The 27,661-nt window shown below is 51.3% G+C and overlaps 2 protein-coding genes and 2 long non-coding RNA genes across 9 annotated transcripts in view; 2 read left to right on the forward strand and 2 right to left on the reverse strand.

Annotated features, from left to right (window-relative positions):
* RAVER2 (ribonucleoprotein, PTB binding 2) overlaps window positions 1-821 on the reverse strand; it is a 38,564-nt gene extending 37,743 nt beyond the window's left edge. The window contains exon 1 of one of the 3 annotated variants that reach the window (XM_074545623.1): window positions 598-821. In XM_074545623.1, coding sequence (XP_074401724.1) covers window positions 598-753 — 156 coding nt within the window. In that variant the 5' untranslated portion in view covers window positions 754-821. The remainder of the gene's footprint in view (window positions 1-597) is intronic. The other 2 variants (XM_074545625.1, XM_074545624.1) reach the window with 2 other exon arrangements.
* On the forward strand, window positions 264-7,003 carry LOC113459929 (uncharacterized). Its single transcript, XR_012581246.1, has 3 exons — window positions 264-404; window positions 3,610-3,673; window positions 4,902-7,003. It is a non-coding gene; the product is annotated as an uncharacterized LOC113459929 (long non-coding RNA).
* Window positions 7,004-9,226: 2,223 nt separating this feature from the next.
* Window positions 9,227-14,001, forward strand: LOC141729811 (uncharacterized). 2 transcript variants are annotated; one of them, XR_012581248.1, is made up of 4 exons: window positions 9,227-13,042; window positions 13,080-13,139; window positions 13,274-13,689; window positions 13,898-14,001. It is a non-coding gene; the product is annotated as an uncharacterized LOC141729811 (long non-coding RNA). The 2 variants fall into 2 exon arrangements; XR_012581247.1 differs by having other exon boundaries at window positions 13,080-13,689.
* The window catches only part of CACHD1 (cache domain containing 1), a 95,564-nt gene continuing 81,055 nt past the window's right edge, over window positions 13,153-27,661 (reverse strand). The window contains exons 17-28 of one of the 3 annotated variants that reach the window (XM_074545628.1): window positions 26,564-26,686; window positions 24,622-24,721; window positions 24,420-24,536; window positions 23,012-23,172; window positions 22,378-22,464; window positions 22,106-22,222; window positions 21,364-21,515; window positions 19,853-20,014; window positions 18,840-18,917; window positions 17,948-18,049; window positions 13,935-14,191; window positions 13,153-13,176 (exon numbers count right to left, since the gene is read on the reverse strand). In XM_074545628.1, the coding sequence (XP_074401729.1) occupies window positions 13,953-14,191; window positions 17,948-18,049; window positions 18,840-18,917; window positions 19,853-20,014; window positions 21,364-21,515; window positions 22,106-22,222; window positions 22,378-22,464; window positions 23,012-23,172; window positions 24,420-24,536; window positions 24,622-24,721; window positions 26,564-26,686 (1,438 nt within the window). In that variant the 3' untranslated portion in view covers window positions 13,153-13,176; window positions 13,935-13,952. Of the gene's footprint in view, window positions 13,177-13,773; window positions 14,192-17,947; window positions 18,050-18,839; window positions 18,918-19,852; window positions 20,015-21,363; window positions 21,516-22,105; window positions 22,223-22,377; window positions 22,465-23,011; window positions 23,173-24,419; window positions 24,537-24,621; window positions 24,722-26,563; window positions 26,687-27,661 lie in introns of those variants that run through there. The other 2 variants (XM_074545627.1, XM_074545626.1) reach the window with 2 other exon arrangements.

Below are 27,661 nucleotides of genomic sequence, written 5' to 3' on the forward strand. Positions count from 1 at the left end.
ATCTGACTCACAGCACTCGGTTGAAGAGTTCAGCGATCATCTCCTACCAACAGCAGCAATTTGAGCGGAATTTTCCTAAACCACCGTCAGACTGCGGAAAACCGCTTTCCCTCTCTACGTCTGGCTCACCTCACAATAATAATGAAAAAAAAGAAGCCAGTCTGGAAGCTTTTTCTCCCAGATTTCGCACGGAAAGCGGCTGTGCTGCAGTGCCCTACCTGTACGCACACAGGTGCCGCCTCTCCGGCGGCGCTCCCGTTACCCGCTCACCCCACACCGAGCCCCGCTCGCTCCCTCACGCCCCGGGCCGCGACCCCGCCGTTCCCCGGGGAGTGCTGCCGGGCCAGCCCGGCGTGGCCCCCCGGTGAGGGCGTGGACGGGCGAGCCGGAGCCGCTCTCCGCAGGTAACAAAGCCGCCCCACGCAGCCAGCGCCGTGAGGGGCAGCTCTGAGGGGAGGCAGCGCCCCGCAGCCAAGGAGCCCCGCGGGGGACCCGGGGCTGCCCCGCGCCTCCCTCCCCGCTGCCGGCCCCCGCCTGAGGCGCGGGCGGGAGCGCGCCACGCCGCCGGGCGGCTGCGGGCAGCGCTGGCGGCCGTACCTGGCTGCTGCTCTCGGCCGGCAGGTTCCGCAGCAGGATCTTGCGGCGGTTGCCCAGCTCGCGGCGGGTGCTCGCCAGCCGCCTCGCCACCTCCTCGGCGCTCAGCGGCGGCGGCTCCGCGGGCAGCGCCGCGCCGCGCTCGGCTCCCGCCGCCATCTTGCAGCGCGCCGGGGACCGCGGGGGGAGCGCGGCGCTGGGGCCGCCCCCGCCCTGCCCCGCCCGGGGCAGCCTGAGGGAGCCCCCGGGCCCGGCCCCTCACGGCAGCCCGACCCCGGCCCGCCGAGCCCCGGAGCGACGCGGGGCAGCCCAGCGGGCTCGGGGCGGGCTCGGCGCTGCCCGTAACGGAGCTCCGGGGGGTGTGCGGGATGAACGGGACGCAGCGGCAATTTCACAGAACGGGTCCGAGCGCCCTGCTCAGACAGGGTCATCCCAGAGCACATGGCACAGGATTGTGTCCAGACGGGTCTGTAGTAGCCCCAGTGAGGAGACTCCTGAGCCTCTCTGGACAATCTGTCACCCTTCTTTCAGTGAAGAAATTCTGCCTCCTGTCCAGGGGAACTCCCTGGTGTCGGTTCCTGCCCGCTCCTCTGGTGCCAGCGCTGGGGCCCGGGACAGAACCTGGGCCGTGCTCTGCCCCTCCCTGCACACAGGACAGACAGCCAGGGACACCCAGGGACAGCCAGCCAGGGACACCCAGGGACAGCCAGGGCTGAGGCCCCTCTCCCTGGGGCAGCCCCAGCTCCCTCAGCCTTTCCTGAGCACCGAGATGCTCCAGGCCCTTGCTCAGCTCCAGGACCTCCTGTCCCTGCTGTGCTGAGGAGCCAGAGCTGGGCACAGCACCCAGAGGTGTCCCCAGGGCAGGATCCTCCTCGACCTGCTGGATCTGTACCCAGCGAAGGTGGCAGTGATGGAGATTTGGGGAATGATTGCTGCTGGGTGAGGAAGAGGGACAATGCCCTGGTCTTACCTCCCATCAGGATAGATGCTGGGGCAATTCCCCTCACAAGAGAGCCCCAGCTGTTCTCCAGCATCACCCCTGAGCTGCTGGGAATGCTCCTCCTGAAGATCCTCCTGAAGGTGCCCTCAGGACACTCTGCTGGCTCAGAGACTGCTCGTTGTCCACCAGCACCCTCAGGCCCTTCTCCTCACTCCATCCCACAGTACTCCATCTCCAGACAGATTTTTGGGAAGGATTTGAGTGCTCTGGAGAACAGCCGCAGCTCTCTTGTGAGGGGAATTGCCCCAGGATCCATCCTGATGAAAGCCAAGGCCAGCAGCAATCATTCCCCAAATCCCCATCACTGCCACCTTCCCTGCATACAGATCCACTGGAGAGGCTGAAATACAGAACAGCAACAAAATAAAGCTGATCCCACAGAATAAGTTAGGCTGGGAAAGTGGAAAAGATAGTTTAGTGGGAAATTCTGAAATATGGAACAGCAACAAAATAAATCCCTGATCCCAAGCTAGGCTGGGAAAGACCTCTGAGATCATCAAGTCCAACCTAAAATCCCAAGAGAACCCAAGAACTCCACTGGAGATCAGCAGGCACAGTGGCCCAGAGTGATCTTGTCCCAGTTTTATTCCTCACCAGGAATGTGGCAAATTGATTAAAATCCATGCAAATGGGGAAAACAGCACCTGGCTGCTCTGCTGGTGACACGGGGACAGGCACAGGGCTGTGACCTGCCATAAAAAGGAGCCCAGCATCACAACAGAAGGACAATATTTCATGGAATCACTATAAAATAAATTTCCACTTCCATGAGGTCTCTGTCCATATAAACATTTCACTCAGCACCCATTTTAAAAAATAAAATAGGTTGTTCTTTTGGAAAATCCATTTTTTCTCTAGCACAGTCTCTTGCAATGTCATTTACAGCCCAGTAAATTTAGCTCTTAACGTTGTCATCATTGCTATAAATGAGTGAAGAATAATTTAAATTTTTGTAGCCATTTTTAGACATGAGGCCAAGCACAAAGAACAGGCAACAGAGAATCCAGACCTGAAACATAAAGAGTCTTAAAAAGGAAATTGGAAGAACACTTGAAGTTAAATTGGGTGTTTGTAACAATTCTTATCAAGAAAAATCTAATTCTGATGGATAATTCTTGACTAGGTTCAAGGTGCCATTTTAATTATCAGTTACAGATTAAAAAACTCCACCAAATAAATTACTTTAGAAATTGCCTTAGCCCAAACTAAAACAAGTTAGAAACACAAAGTATCTTGGACTTTCATGACTTCAACAATGAATCTTAAAATGACAGTAATCAAAGGGATTTTTGGTTTATTATTTAAAAATTGACAGCTGACAAGCTTCTGTTCAAGGGCTTCCTTTTCACTAATTTTTTCTCAAACAGGTAATATTCCTCCTTTTCTAATATTTGCATTCTTTTTAATAAAATCATTGGAAATGAGAGGATGTGAAAGATTCATTGATTATGGGATGTAAATAATGCTGGGATCATGAAAAAGGAACACTTTTCTCCTAGGAATACTGAAACATGAAATATCTCCTCAAAAATTATCACCAGATCAAGCTATTACAGCAGAAATTATGGATCTGCTCAAACATCATCAAATTCAGTGATGCTAATGAAGGAATTCAAGCAGAGTAATTAATTTTACCATTAATTTTCCACTTTGAAGGTGGACACTGCTTCACCTGTAACCAGTGCTCATTAATTCTACCTACAGCAATTACCTTCTCAAAAATTGCCTTTTTTTGGTCATTTTTGAGGGGCTGCAGTTGTCCCTGAATTTAAGTCATTCAAATTTAAAGTACATTGCTGAAAGAATTCAGAAATGAATAGTTTGGTATTAATGGCACAAACAAAATTCCTGCAGTAAATAGTTCCAGAGAAACTACAGAAAATAGGAATATATTCAGAAAATATATAAAATATCAGAGAAATAGACCTTTTTTTTTTTCTTGGTTAGGGATAGATATTTAAAATATTGTATTTTGTAGGTAAAACTATTCATTTTTCCCCCGTGTTCATGTCCAGGTGATACCAGCCTCCAAAAATGAGCTGTTCCAGGAGGAAGAGGAGGCTGAGCCAAGGCATGCAGGTATTTCCTTAAGGAATTTCCTCCTGTTGATTAGAGCCTTCCATGAAATATTTATATGACTTTGACTCCTTTTCTGGAGCTTCCAAACCAAACCCTCCACGTTTATGCTTTGATCTAAACAGTTTCCCATTTTCTAAAATATTTTCATTGAGTTTTAATACTGCTGCAGAAGCAAAAAACATTGTTGAATTAAATCTATTATTAAAAAATAGAACAGTAACTTCAGTTGTGCTGCTGCACAACTGATAAACCACCTTGTATTAATTAAATTAATTAAATTCCTTGCTAATTAAGAATAATGTACTCAACCCCAGCAGTTGCATTTGTAGGTCTCTTAAAAAGATAAATTTCCCTGTGCTTCTGCAGCTTTGAATCATACCAGCCATATATATTTTGTAATTTTTATGGAATGAGTATGAATTGTAATTGTAATTGTAATTGTAATTGTAATTGTAATTGTAATTGTAATTGTAAATTTAAACATTCTTTTGGAATTATAGGTGCAGTCAGGCAAAATTGTCCAGGCTGGGTTGGTGGAAGGAGTCCCTGCCCATGGCAGGGCTGGAATGAAATGGGATTTAAGGTCCCTCCCAACACAAACCAGTCCAGGATTTTGGGGGTTTTTTTGGGATTCTACATCCAAAAGTACAAACAAACTCAGATCTGTGCACGTAAAGTGAAAGCCAAGACTGAGAACAACTCTTGGACACAAGCCCCACCTGACATTGCCAGGTATTTGAGGTAAGTGATAGCCTAATGAAATAGAAATCAAACAATTCAATGTTTCCTGCAGGGGGATGTGGGACCCAGCAGCTGCTGCACATCCCATCAGATAAATGGATTTTACCATCACACCTCGTGTCAAACACACAATCCATGGCACTCCCTTTTGTCCCTGCTCCTCCTGCTCCAGCAGGAATCGGGAGAAAATCTGAAAATCTCAGTGTGTGTTTCATTCAGACACTGAGATTTTAGATGCAGAAGTTGCAGATTTCATTTCAACACCAATAATTCGTTTGGTGATGATCACCCAGATCACCTCACAATGCACTCTGCATCCAAAATACACCAGGGGTGCCAAAAGGAGTTAATTTATCCTTTTATCCCTACAAATTCCAACATTTCTGGCATTCTCAGTGCACCATTCCATGACATGCCCAAACTTGGGATGTTCCTTTACTCCTGCTCTTCCACCCAGGCACAAAAACTCTTTGCCAAACTTTTGCAGTGGGACCTGCTGCCTGTGAAATTGCTGCTCCTGAGTTTGGGAATGGTGGATTCTCCCAGGATCAGCCTGCTGAGCAGCTTCTCCTTGCTTCCACTCTAACTCAGAGTCCTGCAAGCAAACAGTGGAAAGGTGGGAGAGTTCAGAGCTGGAACTTGCACAGTGAGTAACTCCTGCAAGGAAATCATTGCTGGCCTCTGCTGTCATGGGCTATTTTGGGACCTGTGGTCTCTGCAGCAGAATTTCAAACCTTTGTTGCCTCGTGCATCATTAGCTGATCTGTGTGTGCTTGTGTTTAAAGGCAGCAAAAAAAAAAAAAAGAGTAAATATTAAAATAAACACCACAAAGCAAAGCCAAGTTCTTGGATAATAACTGAGAACAAAGGAAAATGAGATCAAACAAACACAATTCTCAATAAATGGCCCAGATATTCACAGGGGAACCTCTGCAACACTTTCTCCTGAATCAATGTCCTGCTTTAAATCACCATCCTTCCCACATTGGCTTTATTTTTCCTCATTCAGCTTCTAATTTAGTCATTACTTATTGGAACCAAGTGCATTTTGGCAATTTTAGCATTAAAAAACATCCAAATGTTGCTTGGATTCCTGGCAAAAGCAGGTCCAGCCCCACATTCTTACCAGGAGTGTTTTTATTGGCCAGGCCATGAATGCGCTGCAAATGGGAATTCCAAATAAATCAGTCTCAGATTCCCTAAAAGCACCCATTTTCTAGGAACTGGGAACTGTCAGTGACAATTCACAGGGAATTACAAAATCATTTACCACCACAAACCAGGGGTGAAAGCATTCCACAGGGTGAATCCATACCTCTCCATTCCTGCTCCTTGGATCTGGCTAATCATAAACCTGGAGGAAATTTGCTGGGAGTAACTGAGGAGCTGGGATGGACTGGGAGGGAGCAGGCACGGCACCAGCAATTTGTTTGGAGAAGATAAACCAGCCCACGATTTCTCCCTGCCAGCACAGCCTGCAATTTCCAGCACCCCCACAATATTTTGTCCTTAAAAACTTGTTACACATGAAAAAAAAACCGTGTTCAATATGGAAAACTGGCCTAAAGGAGGTAACACAAGAGAAACATTCCCAAAAAATTTATGAGCCTTTCAAATGTTCTGCTGTTCAGTTATAAAAGGTTTCCATAGGAACTGTCACCCAACGTGCTGTGCCTGATTTCTCCATGTTCAGAGTGAAAAAAAATCCATCCCTTTCCTGTTTTCCAGGTTCCCTGGCTGAGGTTTTTTTGCCTTGTTTATGGAGATTTTTCTTGGCTTAGCTGCAATAGAAATAAATGATTAAGGAGGTTTTTATTATTATTTTGCAGCAATTAGATCATGTTCATTACTCAACCTTTAATCCTGCATGTGATTTGCATGAATTATGCCAAGAGAATGGATATTGGGAGCAACTTTGTGGAAGTGTCAGAATGTTGGAGGAGTGAAAAGGAGGATATTAAACTCTCTGACTGCATTCCCAGTTTCCTGCTCCTGTGCCAGCCCATCTCGGGGTGTCTGCCCAATTTCATTACCTCTGTGCAGTGGAGGAGATTTAAAATTGGAAAAATCCATCAGTGTTGGCCCAGCTGGGAATCCTTGGCAGTCTGATGGTTCAACTGGATTTAAGGAAAGACCACCAGTTTTGTCAGGACCTTGCCAAGATCTTCTTGCACATTTTTCCCTGCAAAGTGAATTTTTTTCCTGCGAAAAGTGTTGATTTGGCAGTTTTGGGGGCTGTTCCCTTCCTCCATGGAGTTGTTCCAGAGCCAGGTGAAGGTGAGCTGGAGGGATTCCTTGTGCCCTTGGCCAGCAGGTTCCCTTCCCTGCTGTCACTGCTGCTGTCCCAGCACAGAGCACTTGTAGGGCACTGCTGACCTGGTGGATTTGCCAGTGCCAGCTCCAAAACCTCCAACAAACCAGAGCAGAAACAAGCCCAGGGATCATTTTTCCCACAGGATTTAGAAGAGGCCACTCTGAGCTGAAGAGAACCTCCAGATCCAGGGCGTGTTCTGCCTGTGGCATCACACTGCCACCCCTCTGCCCACAGCAGGGCTGTTCCACAGGGTGTCAGTGATCTCATGGGATCTCCTCCCCGGTTCCACAGGGTGTCAGTGATCCCATGGGATCTCCTCTCCAGTTCCACAGGGGTGTCAGTGATCCCATGGGATCTCCTCCTCATTCCCACAGGGTGTCAGTGATCCCATGGGATCTCCTCCCCATTCCCACAGGGTGTCAGTGATCCCATGGGATCTCCTCTCATGTCCCACAGGGTGTCAGTGATCCCATGGGATCTCCTCCTCATTCCCACAGGGTGTCAGTGATCCCATGGGATCTCCTCCCCATTCCCACAGGGTGTCAGTGATCCCATGGGATCTCCTCCTCATTCCCACAGGGTGTCAGTGATCCCATGGGATCTCCTCTCCAGTTCCACAGGGGTGTCAGTGATCCCATGGGATCTCCTCCCCATTCCCACAGGGTGTCAGTGATCCCATGGGATCTCCTGCCCAGTCCCACAGGTGTGTCAGTGATCCCATGGGATCTCCTCTCCAGTTCCACAGGGTGTCAGTGATCCCATGGGATCTCCTCCCCATTCCCACAGGGTGTCAGTGATCCCATGGGATCTCCTCCCTGGTTCCACAAGGGTGTCAGTGATCCCATGGGATCTCCTCTCCAGTTCCACAGGGTGTCAGTGATCCCATGGGATCTCCTCTCCAGTTCCACAGGGTGTCAGTGATCCCATGGGATCTCCTCCCCAGTCCCACAGGGTGTCAGTGATCCCATGGGATCTCCTCTCCAGTTCCACAGGGGTGTCAGTGATCCCATGGGATCTTCTGCCCAGTCCCACAGGGTGTCAGTGATCCCATGGGATCTCGTTCCACAGGGTGTCAGTGATCCCATGGGATCTCCTGCCCAGTTCCACAGGGTGTCAGTGATCCCATGGGATCTCCTCCCCATTCCACAGGGTGTCAGTGATCCCATGGGATCTCCTCCCTGGTTCCACAGGGTGTCAGTGATCCCATGGGATCTCGTTCCACAGGGTGTCAGTGATCCCATGGGATCTCCTCCCCAGTTCCACAGGGTGTCAGCGATCCCATGGGATCTCCTGCCCAGTCCCACAGGGTGTCAGTGATCCCATGGGATCTCCTCCCCAGTTCCACAGAGGTGTCAGTGATCCCATGGGATCTCGTTCCACAGGGTGTCAGTGATCCCATGGGATCTTGTTCCACAGGGTGTCAGTGATCCCATGGGATCTCCTCCCCATTCCCACAGGGTGTCAGTGATCCCATGGGATCTCCTCCCCAGTTCCACAGGGTGTCAGTGATCCCATGGGATCTCCTCCCCAGTCCCACAGGGTGTCAGTGATCCCATGGGATCTCCTCCCCAGTTCCACAGGGGTGTCAGTGATCCCATGGGATCTCCTGCCCATTCCCACAGGGGTGTCAGTGATCCCATGGGATCTCCTGCCCAGTCCCACAGGGGTGTCAGTGATCCCATGGGATCTCCTCCTCATTCCCACAGGGTGTCAGTGATCCCATGGGATCTCCTCCCCAATTCCACAGGGTGTCAGTGATCCCATGGGATCTCCTCCCTGGTTCCACAGGGTGTCAGTGATCCCATGGGATCTCCTCCCCAGTCCCACAGGGTGTCAGTGATCCCATGGGATCTTCTGCCCAGTCCCACAGGGTGTCAGTGATCCCATGGGATCTCCTCCCCAATTCCACAGGGTGTCAGTGATCCCATGGGATCTCCTCTCCATTCCCACAGGGGTGTCAGTGATCCCATGGGATCTCCTCCCCGGTTCCACAGGGTGTCAGTGATCCCATGGGATCTTCTGCCCAGTTCCATGGGGGTGTCAGTGATCCCATGGGATCTCCTCCCCAGTCCCACAGGGTGTCAGTGATCCCATGGGATCTCCTCCCCAGTCCCACAGGGTGTCAGTGATCCCATGGGATCTCCTCTCCAGTCCCACAAAGGTGTCACTGATCCCATGGGATCTCCTCCCCATTCCCACAGGGTGTCAGTGATCCCATGGGATCTCCTCCCTGGTTCCACAGGGTGTCAGTGATCCCATGGGATCTCCTGCCCAGTCCCACAGGGTGTCAGTGATCCCATGGGATCTCCTCCCCATTCCCACAGGGTGTCAGTGATCCCATGGGATCTCCTCCCCAGTTCCACAGGGTGTCAGTGATCCCATGGGATCTCCTCCCTGGTTCCACAAGGGTGTCAGTGATCCCATGGGATCTCCTCCCCTTTCCCACAGGGTGTCAGTGATCCCATGGGATCTCCTGCCCAGTTCCACAAGGTGTCAGTGATCCCATGGGATCTCCTCCCAAGGAGGAACCAGCAGTGCTTCTGAGCAGGGGCTGGCACTCACCCCAGCTGTGCCTGGCACCTCACTAACGAGGCAGGGCTTGGAGAAGTTCACTCTTGGACTGCAGTGTCCAAATTCCACTGCAGCCTCGGCTCCAGGAACGCCAGCTCTTCTGGGCCAAGGTCCTTCCGTGCTCAGCTCAGAGCACAAAGCACAAAATCATCACCTCTCATCAGCCCAAGGGCTGCCAGGCAGGAATATGAAATATTCCATGGCACTGATGTTCCTTTCTCCCTCTTAGGCTCCCTGGCAAAGGGGATTTGTACAGCAAAACAATCCAATGGTTCTGGAGTTAACTGCTGCAGGAATTAATATTCCAAACATCACTGACAGCCCAGAGCAGGCTCCTTTGAAAACCCCAGCCATAGCTGGGAATCTCTTTTACAAACAGCTGAAATGGGCAGCCAAGAGCTGGGAACGCTGCAAATTCATCTTGGAACTCACCAACAGCCTTTTGGATTACCTGCACTCTCTTGCATCCAGGACTTTTGCATCCTAGTTTTTTCTCCTTTTCCATATTTGCTGCCAGCTTACTCCCATAGTTTTTCCTCTGACAAATCCACTTTCTGTGCTCTTGCCCATTTCTGGGTCACTTGACAGAATAAAGCCTTTGAGAGATCTCCCTTTGCCCAGTTATAGTCACAAGTCCTGCTGCATGTGAACGTCTCCTGAATTCCCCTGCATCCTCCCCTCCCTGCCCTTGCCAAGGGCAAGGATAAAGATAATATTTCATGGCTTAAGTGGCCTTATAAAATGTTCATGGGGAAACTGTACCAGGCTTTGCAAATCCCACTTTTGAGCCAAGCAATAGCATAAATAAATTTAAAAAAAATAATCACAATGCATTTTCAATCAATATATTCTGCCCAAAGAAATGGCTCTCCATGATTCCTTGGATAGAGGAAAATCCATACACTTGGCACATTTCAAACACTGCAAGCATTGAGTCAATTTAAAATTCATGAACACAAATTAAAGGCAATGCTCATTTTCACTTTAAAAGAACCTTTTTTTGTTGTTGGGAGAATGAAAGAAAACCTACAGGAAATTAACACAGCCGAGTTGGGAAAATGAAATAAGTGGAAAATTAATGGCCATAAAATCTTATCAGGAAGGAGGATAAGACTTTATCCTCCTTCTTAACTGCTGCTTTTATGATCTTGCTCCTCAGTCAATACAGTGAAACAATGCTGGGGAGGGAAGGCCACGGCACAACCCGGGCAATAAAAGTGAAGGGCTCTCCTGCAGCTCCTAACCCCAATCCCATCCATTATCAGCAGTGAATCCCAATTATTCCTGTGGGACAAGGTCAGGGCCAGCTCTGGAAGCTGCCATTTGGCACACCTGGAAATCAGAGCTGTCCCTGCCATTGTTTTTACCAGCAAGAGCTCGGGCTCTCCCCATCACTGCAGGTCAAGCAGGGCTGTGCAGACCCCTCAGATCAAGAACCATTTGTTCAGAGCAAACCAGGGAGAAGAAAAGAGATCCCAGAAGAAAAGAGATGAAGCAGCAGCGAGGAGAAGCTCTCGGAAAGCTTTTAAGGTAAAAGCAAAAGGGGTTTGGTTGTTGGACTTCCAAGAGGTTCTGGAAGCTTCTGTGTTCCTGGCAGAACTGCAAGAGAACCCTGCAAGCACCTTCTGCTGGCAGGGAGGGTGAGCAACCACCAAAAATCCTCTCCCCTGAAGAATACTGTAGTTCAACTTGATGACTTTTTCCAATATACGTGGCTATTAATGACATTTGTGATACATTTCATCAAAAATTATTTGTCCCACGGTATCCAAGCACCAACACAAATCTGGATTCCAAACTGGAAACGAATCCCAGCCTGGTTGATACCCAGGCCATCAGCTGAGAGCTCTGAGAGCACAAAGCAGAGGCTCAGTGGATTCCTGCACTGCCTGCTCAGCAAAACCCTGCACCAAATCCTGCACAAACACAGCACAACAGCAAATCCAGAGCCACTGAGGTTTCAGGAGAGGATCAGGAAATAAAACCCTTCAATTATTTGCTGTGGTGACTCTAAGCAGTGGCTGACCACTTCCAGAAACAGTAATTTCCCAAATAATGACCAACCAGCTAAAAAAAGGCTTTACAACTTCCATCAATACTGTCATTTTGTATTTAAAGTTTAGATTTCTCACTTGGTAAATCTGGAGGAACTGGAGTGAATTTTCAGTCCTGTTCAGCCAGAGAAGGAAACTGAAGCAGAATCATTTCAGTGCAGCCACTTCTCCACAGATCTATCCTTATATACAGTTTATTTCACTAGAGATTTTAATTTTATACATAGTATAAAGGGATATCCTGGTATCACACATAGAGTTATTTTACTGTACTGTTTAAGAACCAATTTTTTACATAATACAGTATTAAGTACCATATTAATTAAAACAAGTGATTTTTTTAAAAAACCTACATATAAATGCATGTTTACCATATGCACAGTGCAAGAACGGCTTGATATCCTTGTAATCACAAAATGTGAATCTAAAATACAACACTGTGATTGAAAACATACTGACAATTATGATGCCCTTTGTTGTAGACATTGATTAATCTTTGTTTGAATTACCAAGCAAGGTTAAAATTCCAGACAAACAGCAGCAGCTTCTCATTATGGTTTCAAGGTTTCTTCCACAGTAACCCAAGTTTTACAAAACACTGGTTTATCCCTACTTGTGGTCCAAGGAAACAGAAGAATGGCACAGATTCCATTTGGGATTATCTGGTAACTAATGCTAAAGAAATTCTTTATTACTTCCACACAGGAATCCTTTAAGGATGAGCGAAGAGATGAAGATGGAGAAGTTTCCGGGCAGAATTCTCTGAATTTTAGTAACGGAGTACAGGATGTCTCCTCTGCAGATAGGAAGACAATACTGGAATAGAAATCAGGCTGTAATATTTACAGGGAAGAAGTGTGGAAAAGAAAGCAATCCTAATGTAAACAGCGAGGCAGAGAGGGCTTCTTCATTTTCCCTTTGCAGAGTGGGGCACTGGCTGAAGGTCAGCTCCCAGGGAGCAGCTGCTTTCCTGGGAAGAGCCCCTTCCCCAGCACAGAATGCACGTGGTACTCGTTGAGAATCCCTAACACGTTTTCTCCCCTCCCTCCCCCCAAAGTTTCAAGTTCAATAAATAGTAGAAAAATAATCCTTTACTTAAAAATCTTGAGATGCATTGTCCCGGGTCCCGCAGAGCAACGTGGGCACAGGGAGATCTCCACCAGCAGCCTTCCTGCTCTGCCTGCCACTTCTGGGCTCTCCAGCTGCACATTCCTGCTCTTCCAGTTAAGGAAACCAAATCATCTCTGGCTCTTTATGCTCTCTGTCTGCTCTTGGCTCAGCACAACAAACTCCAGCTGCTGGATAAACTCCCATCCCTGTTCCTGGAGGTCCATTTTTCTCCATGTTTTGGCAGGTCCATTCATCAAGCACGTTTGCAGGCCAGAGCCAACCTTCCATTTGTAAAAATGCAAAGCTCTGATGCCTCAGTTTGGTGGGGAAGCCTGTGAGGTTGTCCTTGGGGAGCAGCACAGTCCCCATGGCCCTGGAGTGGCATCTGTGGTGTCCTCAGTGCACGGTGCCAGCAACCTGCAGGGTGTGGCTGTGGTGTCCTCAGTGGCACAGCCTGCAGGTCACAGCTGTGGTGTCCCCAGTGCCACAGCCTGCAGGTGGTGGCTGTGGTGTCCTCAGTACACAGTGCCAGCTGCCTGCAGGTGGTGGCTATGGTGTCCTCAGTGTCACAGTCTGCAGGTAGTGGCTGCGATGTCCTAAGTGCCACAGCCTGCAGGTGGTGGCTGTGGCAGCCTGCAGGTGGTGGCTGTGATGTCCCCAGTGCCACAGCTTGCAGGTGACAGCTGTGGTGTCCCCAGTGGCACAGCCTGCAGGTTGTGACTGTGATGTCCTAAGTGCCACAGCCTGCAGGTGGTGGCTGTGGCAGCCTGCAGGTGGCAAGTGTAATGTCCCCAGTGCCATAGCTTGCAGGTGACGGCCATGGCAGCCCGCAGGTTGTGGCTGTGATGTCCCCAGTGGCACAGCCTGCAGGTGGTGGCTGTGGTGTCCTCAGTGTCACAGCCTGCAGGTGGTGGCTGTGATGTCCTCAGTGGCACAGCCTGCAGGTGGTGGCTGTGGTGTCCCCAGTGGCACAGCCTACAGGTGGCAGCTGTGGTGTCCTCAGTGCCACAGTCTGCAGGTGGTGGCCATGGTGTCCTCAGTGCCACAGCCTGCAGGTGGTGGCTGTGATGTCCCCAGTGGCACAGTCTGCAGGTGGTGGCCATGGTGTCCTCAGTGCCACAGCCTGCAGGTGGTGGCTGTGGCAGCCTGCAGGTGGTGGCTGTGCTGTCCCCAGTGGCACAGCCTGCAGGTGGTGGCCATGGTGTCCTCAGTGCCACAGCCTGCAGGTCACAGCTGTGATGTCCCCAGTGGCACAGCCTGCAGGTGATGGCTGTGATGTCCTAAGTGCCATAGCCTGCAGGTCACAGCTGTGATGTCCTAAGTGCCACAGCCTGCAGGTGGTGGCTGTGATGTCTCCAGTGCCACAGCTTGCAGGTGACGGCCATGGCAGCCCGCAGGTTGTGACTGTGATGTCCCCAGTGGCACAGCCTGCAGGTGGCAGCTGTGCTGTCCCCAGTGGCACATCCTGCAGGTGGCAGCTGTGCTGTCCTCAGCACTCGGCATCCACGGTGTGCACGGTGACAGCGGCCTGCAGGTGGTGGCTGTGGTGCAGGGTGGGGTGGTGCAGCCGGTAGTGGTGGAATTTGTGGCTCAGCAGCGCTGCCGTCTGCGGGGGCGTGTCCAGCTCCAGGTCCTCGTCGTGGGTCCCCACGTCCACGCCCGCCGAGAGAGGGTCGTTGTTGCAGGGGGGGTTCTCGCTGTCCTCCTGGGGGCTCATGGTGCTGTAGCCTGGCAATGAATGGGCAGCAGTGAGCACAGCAAGGCTGGGTGCTCAGAACTCCCAGGGCTGGCTGGGCACCATCATGGAATCAACACAGGGTGCTTAGAGAGGGGACAGAACTCTTTTCTTGCTAGAACAAACCCCAACAGACTCATCCTGTCCTCTAAGCCTACAGCAGATCCCTTTCCCTGCCACTCAGAATTGTGGACTGGCTGGCACCTTCATGGAATCACACAGTGCTCAGAGAGGAAATAAAACAATTTTCTTGACAGAACAAACCCCAACAAACCCATCCTGCCCTCTAAGTCCATACTGGATCCTTTTCCCCGCCATTCAAAGCTTTGGGGAACTGTGGGTTTGTGCCACTCCAAACAGCAACAGCACCCACGTGTTCAACAGTTTGTAACAACAGAATTGCTGGCACTGATTTCAAACCAAAACATCAAAGATACCACCCCCAAAAAATCTGTTAAGATATAACCTGGATTTATCCAAATCAGCTGTTACTACCCAAACCAGGCTGCAGGGCAAACATCTCCCCCTCAGCATCTCTAAATGCAAAACCAAATGAAATTTAAAAGGAAAGAGATCTTGCTTGAATTGGAAATAAATCCTTCTCCAAAAAGCAAGGACTAAAGGCTGAGGAAGCGCTGGTGCTCCTGAGCATCTTGCTCAGGTTTTCAGCTGGAGACACCTCAAAGGAGGGTGGTAAAAATAGCAGCTGAGCCCCCAAAGCTGCCTCCCATTTGCCATGCTCTGAGTCATGGCTTGGAGCTGGCACGGAGGAATTGGGGAAGAAGCCTGGGCAGCCCTTTGAAGAAGATGGAATTACAGAAACTAAAAATAGCAGTGCACATTCCAGATGGAGGTAGACAGCTCCCCTGCTAACCCAGGATGACTAAAAGATGGGAAGGATTTGCTGGGACTGCAAGAAAAGGAGCAAAGGGAGCATTAATCTGGCAAATCGGCCTCAGCACAGGTAATCTCACCCCAAATCCAGGGTAATTCCTTCTAGAGCAAGATTGTCTGGGAGACATCTGTTCATCCACGCCCCAAGGCTTTGGCCTTTGGGTTTCCTGTCCCAATTCCATTAGTGAACAGAGTCTTAGTGCTGGCCCAGGTCTGCTGGAAGGTGCCCAGCCTTGCAGAGCTGACAGCTTGCAGACTGCCTTGTCTAGCCCTCCTCCTCCTCATTTCCTAATAAATTAAACCTCCTCATGGGTCAACAGCATTATACCCTTCTAGCAGCTTGCCAGATTTACGGAGATTTAGTCTCAGGGCAGGGGAGACACATCCCAACCCCCTGAGCCTCATGGTGCCCAGCTTAAAGGTGCTGGAAGATCACAGAATCCCAGAATGGTTTGGGTTGGAAGGGCCCTTAAAGATGATCCCATCCCACCCCTGCCATGGCAGGGATACCTTCCACTATCCCAGGGTGCTCCAAACCCCAACCAGCCTGGCCTTGGACACTGCCAGGGATCCAGGGGCAGCCACAGCTGCTCTGGGCAGGACAATTCCTTCCTAACCTCTGATCTAATCCCACTCCCCTTCAGTGTGAAACCATTCCCTTTGTCCTGTCCCTCCAGCTCCCTCAGGGGGAAGAAGCTTCTCCTGATCTCCAGCCCAACTCTCCCCTGGCACAGCTCCAGCCATTCCTGGTCCTGCCCCTGTCACAGGGGGCACAGAGCAGAGCTGCCCCTCAGGAGGATGTGGAGTACCCCAGTGAGATCTCCCCCAGAACAAACCCAGTCAGAACTGCCCAACAGCAAAGCCAGAAGGAGCAAAGTGTTTACTCTGGCTTTGCTTCTGCAGGGAGGCAGCCTGCTGGGGGAAAAGAGCCCCCAGCCCTGTGACAGCCATCCTGCTGAGGGAAAGGAGCCCCCAGCCCTGCCAGAGCCAGCATCCTGAGGGAAAGGAGCCCCCAGCCCTGCAGAGCCAGCATCCTGAGGGAAAGGAGCCCCCAGCCCTGCCAGAGCCATCCTGCTGAGGGAAAGGAGCCCCCAGCCCTGCCAGAGCCAGCATCCTGAGGGAAAGGAGCCCCCAGCCCTGCAGAGCCAGCATCCTGAGGGAAAGGAGCCCCCAGGCCTGCAGAGCCAGCATCCTGAGGGAAAGGAGCCCCCAGGCCTCCCAGAGCCAGCATCCTGAGGGAAAGGAGCCCCCAGGCCTCCCAGAGCCAGCATCCTGAGGCAGAAGAGCCCCCAGCCCTGCCAGAGCCAGTGTCCTGAGGGAAAGGAGCCCCAGCCCTGCCAGAGCCAGTACCCTGAGAGAAAGGAGCCCCCAGGCCTCCCAGAGCCAGCCTGCTGAGGGAAAGGAGCCCCAGCCCTGCCAGAGTCAGCATCCTGAGGGAAAGGAGCCCCCAGCCCTGCCAGAGTCAGTGTCCTGAGGGAAAGGAGCCCCAGCCCTGCCAGAGTCAGTGCCCTGAGGGAAAGGAGCCCCCAGCCCTGCCAGAGCCATCCTGCTGAGGGAAAGGAGCCCCAGCCCTGTCAGAGTCAGTGTCCTGAGGGAAAGGAGCCCCCAGCCCTGCCAGAGTCAGTGCCCTGAGGGAAAGGAGCCCCAGCCCTGCCAGAGCCATCCTGCTGAGGGAAAGGAGCCCCCAGCCCTGCCAGAGCCAGTCTGCTGAGGGAAAGGAGCCCCCAGCCCTGCCAGAGCCAGCATCCTGAGGGAAAGGAGCCCCCAGCCCTGCCAGAGTCAGTGTCCTGAGGGAAAGGAGCCCCCAGCCCTGCAGAGCCAGCATCCTGAGGGAAAGGAGCCCCCAGCCCTGCAGAGCCAGCATCCTGAGGGAAAGGAGCCCCCAGGCCTGCCAGAGTCAGTGTCCTGAGGGAAAGGAGCCCCCAGGCCTGCAGAGCCATCCTGCTGAGGGAAAAGAGCCCCCAGGCCTGCCAGAGTCAGTGTCCTGAGGGAAAGGAGCCCCCAGGCCTGCCAGAGTCAGTGTCCTGAGGGAAAGGAGCCCCCAGCCCTGTCAGAGTCAGTGTCCTGAGGGAAAGGAGCCCCCAGCACTGTCAGAGTCAGTGTCCTGAGGGAAAAGAGCCCCCAGCCCTGCCAGAGTCGGTGTCCTGAGAGAAAGGAGCCCCCAGCCCTACAGAGCCAGCATCCTGAGGGAAAGGAGCCCCCAGCCCTGCCAGAGTCAGTGCCCTGAGGGAAAGGAGCCCCCAGCCCTGCAGAGCCAGTGTCCTGAGGGAAAGGAGCCCCAGCCCTGTCAGAGTCAGTGTCCTGAGGGAAAGGAGCCCCAGCCCTGCCAGAGTCAGCATCCTGAGGGAAAGGAGCCCCCAGCCATGCCAGAGCCATCCTGCTGAGGGAAAGGAGCCCCCAGCCCTGCCAGAGTCAGTGTCCTGAGGGAAAGGAGCCCCAGCCCTGCCAGAGCCAGTACCCTGAGGGAAAGGAGCCCCCAGCCCTGCCAGAGCCAGTGTCCTGAGGGAAAGGAGCCCCCAGCCCTGTCAGAGTCAGTGTCCTGAGGGAAAGGAGCCCCCAGCCCTGCCAGTGTCCTGAGGGAAAGGAGCCCCCAGCCCTGCAGAGCCATCCTGCTGAGGGAAAGGAGCCCCCAGGCCTGCCAGAGTCAGTGTCCTGAGGGAAAGGAGCCCCCAGGCCTGCCAGAGTCAGTGTCCTGAGGGAAAGGAGCCCCCAGCCCTGCCAGAGTCAGTGTCCTGAGGGAAAGGAGCCCCCAGCACTGTCAGAGTCAGTGTCCTGAGGGAAAGGAGCCCCAGCCCTCCCAGAGCCAGTGCCCCAAGGCAGAAGAGCCCCCAGGCTGCAGAGGGCCCAGCACTCACCGTGGTCGCTCTCGGTGCCGGAGCGGCCCCAGTAGCGGCGGCGGCGCTCGGGGCTGTGCGCGTGGCGCTCGATGACGGCCGCGATGAAGCGAGTGTTGCTGACTGCGACAGACACAAACAGCTCAGAGCACAGCAGCCTGCAGCCCTGTGCTGCACAGGGCACTGCCCAGCCACACTGCAGCACAGAGCTGGGCTGCACACGGCTCAGCATCCAGCCGGGAGCCTTCAGCTGGGCTGTGCCGGTGCCGGGGGTCCCGTGGCAACAGTGTGAGGGCTCCGAAGGGAACAAAAAGGGACGTGGAGAGGCAGTGGGTGCAAGCCATGGAACTCAGATATGCTTCAGATGTCAAGTATTGTTTTAGTGAGGGCCCAGAGCCAGGGATCCATTCTGACCTGGAGCTCCCCTGGAGTTTGGGTCCACCAGCTCAACTTACAGCACACCAGGATCGTGCAAAGTGCCATTTTTATTGGATGGCAGAGAACAACAGGCACCCCAAATGAATGCAAAAAGGATTTAGTGCCATGTTTGCTGACCATTTTTGCCAGACTTGGCTTCTGGTTTCTAAGGCCAAAAAAGGGGAAGGGTTTTCCCTACCCTGTGCTGTCACAGTGGTGATTTTTAAGCTGATCAGAGCTATTGCTGGAAGTGCTCATGACAGGGGGTTGTAAGGGGCAAAACTCCTCAACACCCAATGGAGAATAATCTTTTAAAAGTGAAAAATGTAATTTTTCAGCATGAGACTGAAGGTGCACTAAATGTCTGAATTAAAACATTGCTCTTTCATTTTCTACTGGTGATCAGCACAGGGCTCCCTCACATATTCAAATCTAGGGGTTAAAAAACAAATGGCTGATTGAATCTCACAGTTTTCCCCAGTTTTTTGGTACTTACTGATTCCTCTGTCCTCATGGCTGTCGTCGTCCCTCTCGTCCCTGTCATTTTCCAGGTTGGACATACGCACTGACATTTCTACACAGAGTTACAAACACAAAATACAGCTGGTGAGAGAAAGGTTCTGCACCACCTTACTGCCAGCTGCCACCCCAGGAACAGGAGTGGAAACACTTTGTGTTACTGCTCTGAGCTGGGGGGGGCTCTTCCTCCAACGTGGTTGGGGCTGGGATGGCAGGAAATGCTGGATCCCACCTCCCCTGAAAGAGACTCCTTAAAGTTCTGATTTACAGCAGAGCTGGGGGATGATCAAATATCGAGGTAATTAGCTCCAATCACACTTAAATTCCCAGAATGGTTTGGGTTGGAAAGGGCTTTAGAAGCCATCTTCTTCCAGCCCCTGCCACAGGCAGGGACACCTCCCACTGTCCCAGGCTGCTCCAAGCCCTGTCCAGCCTGGCCTGGAACACTTCCAGGGAGGTGTGCTCACCTCTGGATCTTTATCTTTGTACCAGTATCCCTTTTCCCAGCACAGTTTTGCCTCTCAGACCTCAGTGGTTTCATCTCTCTAAGCACAGACATTCCATGAACATCACATGGACCAGAACCAGGAAACACAAGTGAAAGAAGACACATGCCAAACCCCAGGCAAGAGGGGGTGAGAAGTGTGTCACTCCCAGCAGCTGCACAGAATAAACACATGATGGATCTGCTGGGCTGAGCTGCAGAAAGCTGGGATTAGTGTCTGAGCTCTGGCAAAGCTTAGCTTATCTCCCTCTGGGTCTGGGCAGGCTCCCTGGGCAGCAGCAGCAGCAGCAGCAGCAGCTCTGGCTGTACCCAGGAGAGGGCAGCAAGACACAGCCCCTGCGCCAGGCCGGCTCCTGCAGCTCCAACCGGACTAAAACCAGGGAAACACTGCAACAAACCCGGGGGGCAGCTCTGGGACTGCTTTTCCTTTGGGTTTAGTGGTGCTGCTGGCGTTGTTTCCATCCCCAGCCCCAGGTGGAGCTCACCCTGTGCTGCCAGCGGGGACATGTGCTGGTGGCTGCGGCGGTGGATCTGGTGCCGGTACGCGTACACGGCCAGCACCAGCACCATGATGCAGCCCATGATGCCTCCAGCCACGGGGCCCACCGGGGCACTCTTGATCATGTTCAGCGTGATCACCTCATCTCCTGAAGCAAAAGGGACAAAGCAGAGGGAGAACAACACCGTCAGTGCTCTGCAGGAGGGGTTAAACCAACGTGGAACGTGGAGGAGCTCTGCAAGGATTTCTGGGTGCTTGACTGTGCTCACTTGGAATAGGAGAAAGAACTCAGAGAGGTGCAGGAAGAGTTAAATCAACAATATGGAATATGGAATATGGAATATGGAATATGGAGAAGCTCTGCATGGATTTCTGGGGCTGACAGTGCTCACTTGGAATAGGAGAAAGAACTCAGAGAGGTGCAGGAAGGGTTAAATCAACAATATGGAACATGGAGAAGAGAAGGAACTCAGGGTACAGGAAGGGTTAAATCAACAATATAGAATATAGAGAAGCTCTGCAAGGATTTCTGGGTGCTTGACCGTGCTCACTTGGAATAGGAGGAACTCAGAGAGGTGCAGGAAGGGTTAAATCAACAATACAGAATATGGAGAAGCTCTGCAATGATTTCTGGGCCTGACTGTGCTCATTTGGAATAGGAAAAGGAACTCAGAGAGGTACAGGAAGGGTTAAATCAACAATATGGAACATGGAGAAGAGAAGGAACTCAGAAAGGGTACAGGAAGGGTTAAATCAACAATACGGAATATAGAGAAGCTCTGCAAGGATTTCTGGGTGCTTGACCGTGCTCACTTGGAATAGGAGGAACTCAGAGGGGGTACAGGAAGGGTTAAATCAACAATACAGAATATGGAGAAGCTCTGCATGGATTTCTGGGGCTGACAGTGCTCACTTGGAATAGGAGGAACTCAGAGAGGTGCAGGAAGGGTTAAATCAACAATATGGAACATGGAGAAGAGAAGGAACTCAGGTACAGGAAGGGTTAAATCAACAATACAGAATATAGAGAAGCTCTGCAAAGATTTCTGGGTGCTTGACCGTGCTCACTTGGAATAGGAGGAACTCAGAGAGGGTACAGGAAGGGTTAAATCAACAATACAGAATATGGAGAAGCTCTGCAAGGATTTCTGGGTGCTTGACCGTGCTCACTTGGAATAGGAAAAGGAACTCAGAGAGTTGCAGGAAGGGTTAAATCAACAATATGGAACATGGGGAAGCTCTGCAGAGATTTCTGGATACCTGACTGTGCTCATTTGGAATAGAAGAAGGAACTCAGAGAAAATGCAGGAATGCACAGTTACACTCAGCTCCACATAGGATTTTCCAAAAGGGGATGTTCACCGGGTCTTTGCTGCCTGGTGCACTCTTCATGCTGATTTAGCACTGGCTAAGAGGTAAATGTTGTGTGCAGAACCTGCTGCATGTTCTGGGACACAAAGAGCTGAAGGCAGCAGCAGCTCAGAAGGGCAGAGTTACCTATTGCTCCCAGGTCATCCACATAGGGACTCTTGGCTCCCACGATGCCACCAAAGCATTCCTTCTGAGGGGCACAGTAGGACTTGTCCAGGTGGGTCTTGCCATCGCTGTCCACCATGCACCACTCGCAGTCCAGCACTCCAAAGCAGTCCCTGCAGGCCAACACCCAAGTGGGACACGGTCACTTTCCAGCTTAACACCCCTCCTCTGCACAGCTCACTCTGGGTTAGAGCCACGAGACAGAGGGAGGCCAAAGGCATCTGTAAACCCTCAAGTACTTGAGTTTAGTCTGAAAAATCCCATGGGAGTGCTCGAGTACCACAAGGGAAGTTACACAGGGAAGCTGCATCTCCAGCACCCCTTTTCCAACTCTGTCTGCTTTGGTATTTTCCTGCACAACTCAGCCTGAGCAAATGGAGAATCCTACTTGTGACTTCTCCAATAAGACATTTCTCAGTGTGGTACAGTCTGGCTGCAGTTCCAGCCTTTCTGTGCAGCCTTTGGAAGAAGGAAGAAAGGATTTGGGCAGCCTGGTCAGAGCTTGGTGTGTTTTACCCATCTCAGGTCCTTGGAGGCTGCCTATAACGAGTAAAAATGAGCCCTCAGTGCCAGGAACAGAACCTCATTCTGGCATCCTGCTTTTTTCCTCTCTATTTTTCCTTTGAAACATTTAAAGCAGAGCTATTTCCATTGGATTATTTCCACAAGAGAGTATCCCAAGGGGTGGGGAAGGCCACCTTACCCACTCTCTGTCCTCTGGTTGCACTGGGTGTTGATGCACTGGGGGAGTGCATCCTGCAGGCTGGGATCGATGGCTGTGAAGGTCATGGGCTCCTGGTGCACCTCACAGCTGGGATTCCTGCATGGCAGCAAAGGACACGGCACTCAGAGCACAGTGCACTCAAACCACCTTCACCTCCTGCATGCCACCTGCTTCACTGTGCTGCAGATCCTGCCTGTGGGATCTCAGCAGGGCCAGCAGGGAGTTTGTTCCTGCAGTGTGCTGGCTCTCACCTGCTCTCAGCATTGGTCAGGTTCCCAGTGCACTCGTTCACCTCCAGTGGGCACTCACAGGGACACTCACACTCGTTCTGCTCCATCCTGCAGGGCACAAAGCACAGGGAAAACCCATCAGACACCTCTGGGATTTTAACCCCATGGTGCTGCAGCTCTGGAGCAGCAGTTCCCATGGAAAAGGCTGTGCAGTGACTCTGCTCCTTCTGCAGGAACAGGGATTGCTCTGTCCTGCACCAGGACTGAGGCTGATCCACCCCTGGAAGCCCAAAAGCAGGGAGTGCCTCACATTTGGATGTAGGGATCCTTCCTGGCAGTGCCACAAACACCTCAGGGTGGTGTGGGCAGAACCTTCTGGATTTCCTCAAGGAAAACCCCCCAGTCCATGGAAAATCATGGGAATTTCTATACCTCACTCACAGTAACTGCTCCTGAGCCACTGAATCTCTCAGTGTCTTTCAGCATTACCCACCCAAACTCCCCTGGGTTAAACTCTCTGATACCCTGCACCTCTCACAGGAGCACAGGCAGAGCACTCCTATTTTCCCTGATTTCCCCCTGAATGAAGGGATGAACTGGCAGTGCCCTGAGCCCCAGAGCAGGGCTGAGGACAGCAGTGTCCCAGCACGGTCACCTGTGGCAGTTGAGGCACAGCCTGTCCACCATGCTGCAGGCACAGAAGGCCAGCGAGTCGCACGTCTCGTTGACGATGCCCACGAAGGCGTTGGTGCCCGGGATCCTCGTCAGCCTGTACTTGGAGCAGTGGCTGCCGTGCACCAGGTTGGTCAGGTCACCCTGGGCAAAGAACAAGGTGTCAGATGTTGTTTTAGGGAGCTGAAGGCTCTTCCCTTCCCCAGAGCCCTACAGAGCTGTGGGGACACGGATTCTGCCACGGCTTCCAGAGGTGGTGGCTCCCCTCAGGAGTTTTGTGAGGGAGTGCCACGCTCACAACACAGAGGCTGATTAAGGAGTGGGCATGTTTTGCTACCCAGATACTTCTGGGTGAAAAGGCTTTGCTGAAGATAGAAGGGAATTGGCTCAGTTGTGAAAATGACATGTGGCAGCAGAGGTGACATTTCACTCCTTCCCAGGAGTCTAACCCCACGCCCAGCCCTCAGTGACCTCCCCAAGGCTCTGATGGGAGCCACCACCACGTGCTGGAAACTTCCTGAGCCTTAGGAAAAGCCACCCCAGCACTGCCCAGCTCCTGCAGACTCCTTCCTGATTCCTTTCTACAAGTTTCTGCTCCGTCCTACACAATTTCCTTCCCAACATCACACTTCCCACTTGGCATTTCAAGTGTGGGGAAAATGTTTAAAGCCAACCCGACATAAATCAATGTATTCTGACATGACTTGCAAATATTTTCCATTCTGCTCCCACAGTGTAACAGCTTTGCAGTCACTGTGGAGGGACTTTGGCAGGGTGGATCTGTGGCTCTGTGAGGAATTACAGCCCCTGGTTTAGGGGGCTGTATTTACAGCCTATTACAGGCTAAATACAGGCTGTATTTACAACCCCCTATTTACAGCCCCCTCCTCACAATGGGAAGCTCCCACAGGATCCATGGAGAGCACAGAGTGTGCAGGACCCCAGAGATTTCAGTCTCACAAATGACAGCCTGGGAATGCTCACCAGTAAATGGATTTATTTGGACACCTAAAGATCAGTTATTACAGACCTGACAGGAGGGTGTGACACTGGCCAGAGCTGGAGCCAGAGGTCAGCTCAGATCCAAAGCAACACATCCCAGCCATAGCTGGAAAATCCTCACCCAGCAGCAGCAAGCTGCCCTCTTCCCCTGGTGCTGGCTGAGACCCTGCAGGCAGCAGGCACACTCGGCCAGGGCTCACATCCATAACCCCAGGACGTCAGGGGACTCTGGGTGTGCAGCCTGGTTTGTGTCTGCAGAAGGGGAGCAGAGGCAGGCTGGCTCCCAGCCCTGGAGGCTCAGCCTGGCAGGGACTTGTGTTTCCAACCAGGAGAAACCCAACCCAAGCAGAGCCCACTCAACAGCCAAACCAGAGAGAAGCCACGCTCACCACTAGGCTGGTGTTGAATTTGTAGAAGCGCTGCACGGTCCTGTCGCTGAAGCTGTTGCAGAGGTTCTTCTTGACAAAGTTGGGGTGGTTCAGGATGTCGTTTGCCACCAGAGGCTCCTAAGGGGGAAAGGCAGCATTTGATGCCCTTGGAGTCAGACCCAGACTGAGGGGTGTGGAAGAGGGCGAGGGAAAGCAGGCTGACCTTGTGAGTGATGTGCTGCTGCTCCACGGGCGCGTGGCCCTTGGGGTCGATGAGGGTTGGGTGTGCCACCAGGTACCCCCTGTCCTCCATGATGAAGCACCTGCCCCAAAACACAGTGAGAGCCTCCTGTTAGACCTCTCTGTGCTTCAGGGCAACGGGGTGGAATAAAACATGGTCTTAAAGGGCTTTGAAAGGTTTCCATTTAACGCAGCCATGAAAGAAATTCCCTGCAAAATGTCCTTAAAGAATGTGTTGGGTATTTCCCCGAAGCTTTTCCATCTGTTACTGCTCCAGAGAGCCAGGGCCATCAAGGAGTTGAAAACAGAGCTGATTAAAACCAGAAAGGAAAAGCCATCAGTGCATTGTCTGATTGGGGGAGAGCCAGAAATGAACAGAGCCTAATGAACTTGGAAAGCTTTAATGGTTTATTAATTTACTATGTGGCTAATTAAAGAGAGATTTCACACTCTCCTTTAATGCCCTCCCCCTTCAGAATTCGATTTGAGTGGGGGATAAATCACTCCTGCTGCACTCCCAAGCTTTCCTCTCCCTTTTCAGCTCTTCCCACGTTGGAGCTGTGTCCCAGTCCAGAATCCAGGCAGTTCAATCCAGAATCCAGGCAGTTCAATCCATCCCTTTTCCCCTTTTTCCCTTTTCCCCTCTCCTGTTTCCATGGCCACAGACGGCAGCGCTGGGGAAGGCACAGGACCAGGGTGGCACCAACATCAGGGACTCGGTGGCCACAGAGGGGACAGGGGGAGCTCAAAACCCCTCTTGATGTTCCCCAAAGCTCAGCAGGGTGGCAGCCACAGCCCTGGCACAGCTGGGACACAGCTGGATCCTGGAGCAGCCGTCAGTGGGGTTCCCATGGTGTGTGTCAGGCACCCACAGCAGCTCGGGGGAGCAGCGAGCAGGGGAAGCCTCTGTGCTCTTCAGGGGCACAAACTTGGAGGTTTTGGGGGGTTTGCATTAGAAATCCACGTAGAGATGTGGTGTTTGCTCTTTTTCCTGACAGGAAAAGCTTAGGAGAGATAACACTACAAAACCCCAAACACCTGCGTTTATATCGAGACTGGAAACGTTGGATCCAATTTCTACATCAGAATGGTCTGAAAAGTATCTCAAAATTCCTCATTTGGGGAATTCAGGAACAGAATAAAGCATCTGACCCTGCTGATCAGCAGCAGTTTTTTACTGGGAGGGAGAGATGCCAAACCAGAAATCCTGATTTGTTTTTTTTTGCATGCCATAAAATATATAGAGAAATACCCAAACCAGAAAAGAACTGGGAGGACGACAGAAAACCACTTCCCTTCCCAAATTTAAGGTTTAAAAACAAACAAGGAACCAACAGCAATGCCCAAACCACGTTATCAAGTTACTCCAGATCCAAACCAGAATTTATCCCACCCCCACAGGATTTTTCAGAAAAGGAACAATTAAGATACCCAGGGGTCTGACTGAAATTGGATACTCCAGATGAAATCAGGCTTCTTCTGCCTAGGCTGTGCTATGGATTTCTGAGAAAAACATCCCAAAGTTGTATTTGAATAATCGGAGTTAAAATAACTGAGATCCTGTATCACTCTTACACGCTCACAGGAACTAAATAGGTTAAATTAAAACAAACAGGAGAACTGGGAAGTGTGTTCATTTAATAAGGAATGTTTTTTCTACCCAGAATTTCAAAGAAATCTAAATATAACCAAAAAAATCAAATCAAATCTGTTATCTTCTGCTTTTGTAATCCTGCCGATTGTTTATTTAGCTGATGGCAGTTTGATCTGGAATAACAAAAACATCCACATAATTTTTATGAGAAGGACAAGCACAAGTTCTACTGGAAATCAGAGAACACACACTAAAAGTAAGAGAATCCTTGGAGAAATTAAGTTGGAATTCACCTCTGGTTAAAGAAAAGAAATATTTTATTTATTTTTACCTGATTTTGTTCCCCCCATCTTGGTTACAAACTGGCAGCAGGTCCATGAGGACTTTGTAGAAATATCTGAGGGTGAAGTCGATGCCCATCACGGCCACGGAGTGTCCTGAGGACATCTGAGCACTGCAGTGAGGGGAAAGGGAAAATGATAAATATTATAAATAATCAAAAATCACCTTTATTCAGGGCAATAATAATAATTATCCTTTGTACAGCCAGCACAGGAGAAGCCCAGGAGTGGATCCCACCCTACACACACCCCCAGCACCTACAGACATTGAATCCTGCGTGACAGAAATGAGGATTAAAAACTCCCCATCCACACAAACAAAGAGGATGCAGCCCCTGTATTTTCCAATTCCCCCAGCTGGAGGAGTTACCTGCACCCCCTGTGCTCAGCCCCCAGCAGGAGGAGTGAATGTGAAGGTGCCAGACTTTGAGCTAAACCCCTGAAACTCCGGAGTGTGGGAGTGATTGTGAATGGCAGGCAGAAAATTAGAAGAAAATAACATTTCTGAGGGTGAGTTATGAAAAGGAGCCTGTGATGTGGTGGTGTGCATTGTGTCCTTCCTCCATTCCTAACACCCCAGTGCTCCCAGTTTGCTCCCAGTAGCACTGAGGGGCCACGGCCAGACCAGTCCCCTCTCACCCCTGCAGGACGCAAAAGGATCAGCTCAGGGGTGTGGGACTTGCACCCATGTGCACCTTACACCTCAAAATTCACTTTTCTCCTTTATTCAGTCTCTGAAGACAGGAATGAAAATGTTTAGAAAAAGAAAAAAAAAAAAAAAAAAAAAAAAAGATGCTGCAAGGCCCAGCTGGGCTGCACAAACAGCTCTGGCCACCCCTGCTCCATGGAAACCCAGCCCTGTTTGCTGGGCTCAGGTTTGTTTGCTTTCCAGAGAGGTGCACTGGAGATGCAGTCAAATCTCATTTGTAGCCAGATAAACACAGATTTTTAAAAACCTGCATTTGATTTATTGTTCACATTTCCTGGAGGAGGAAGGGAAGGATGGCAGTGAAGCAGCACAGACACATTTCATGTGTGACAAGGCATCAGGCTCTGAAGTTCTGCTCTGTCCTAACAGACATAAAGCC

This window comes from Zonotrichia albicollis, chromosome 8 (genome assembly GCF_047830755.1).
Source record: "Zonotrichia albicollis isolate bZonAlb1 chromosome 8, bZonAlb1.hap1, whole genome shotgun sequence".
In the NCBI taxonomy this organism is placed as follows: Eukaryota; Metazoa; Chordata; class Aves; order Passeriformes; family Passerellidae; genus Zonotrichia; species Zonotrichia albicollis.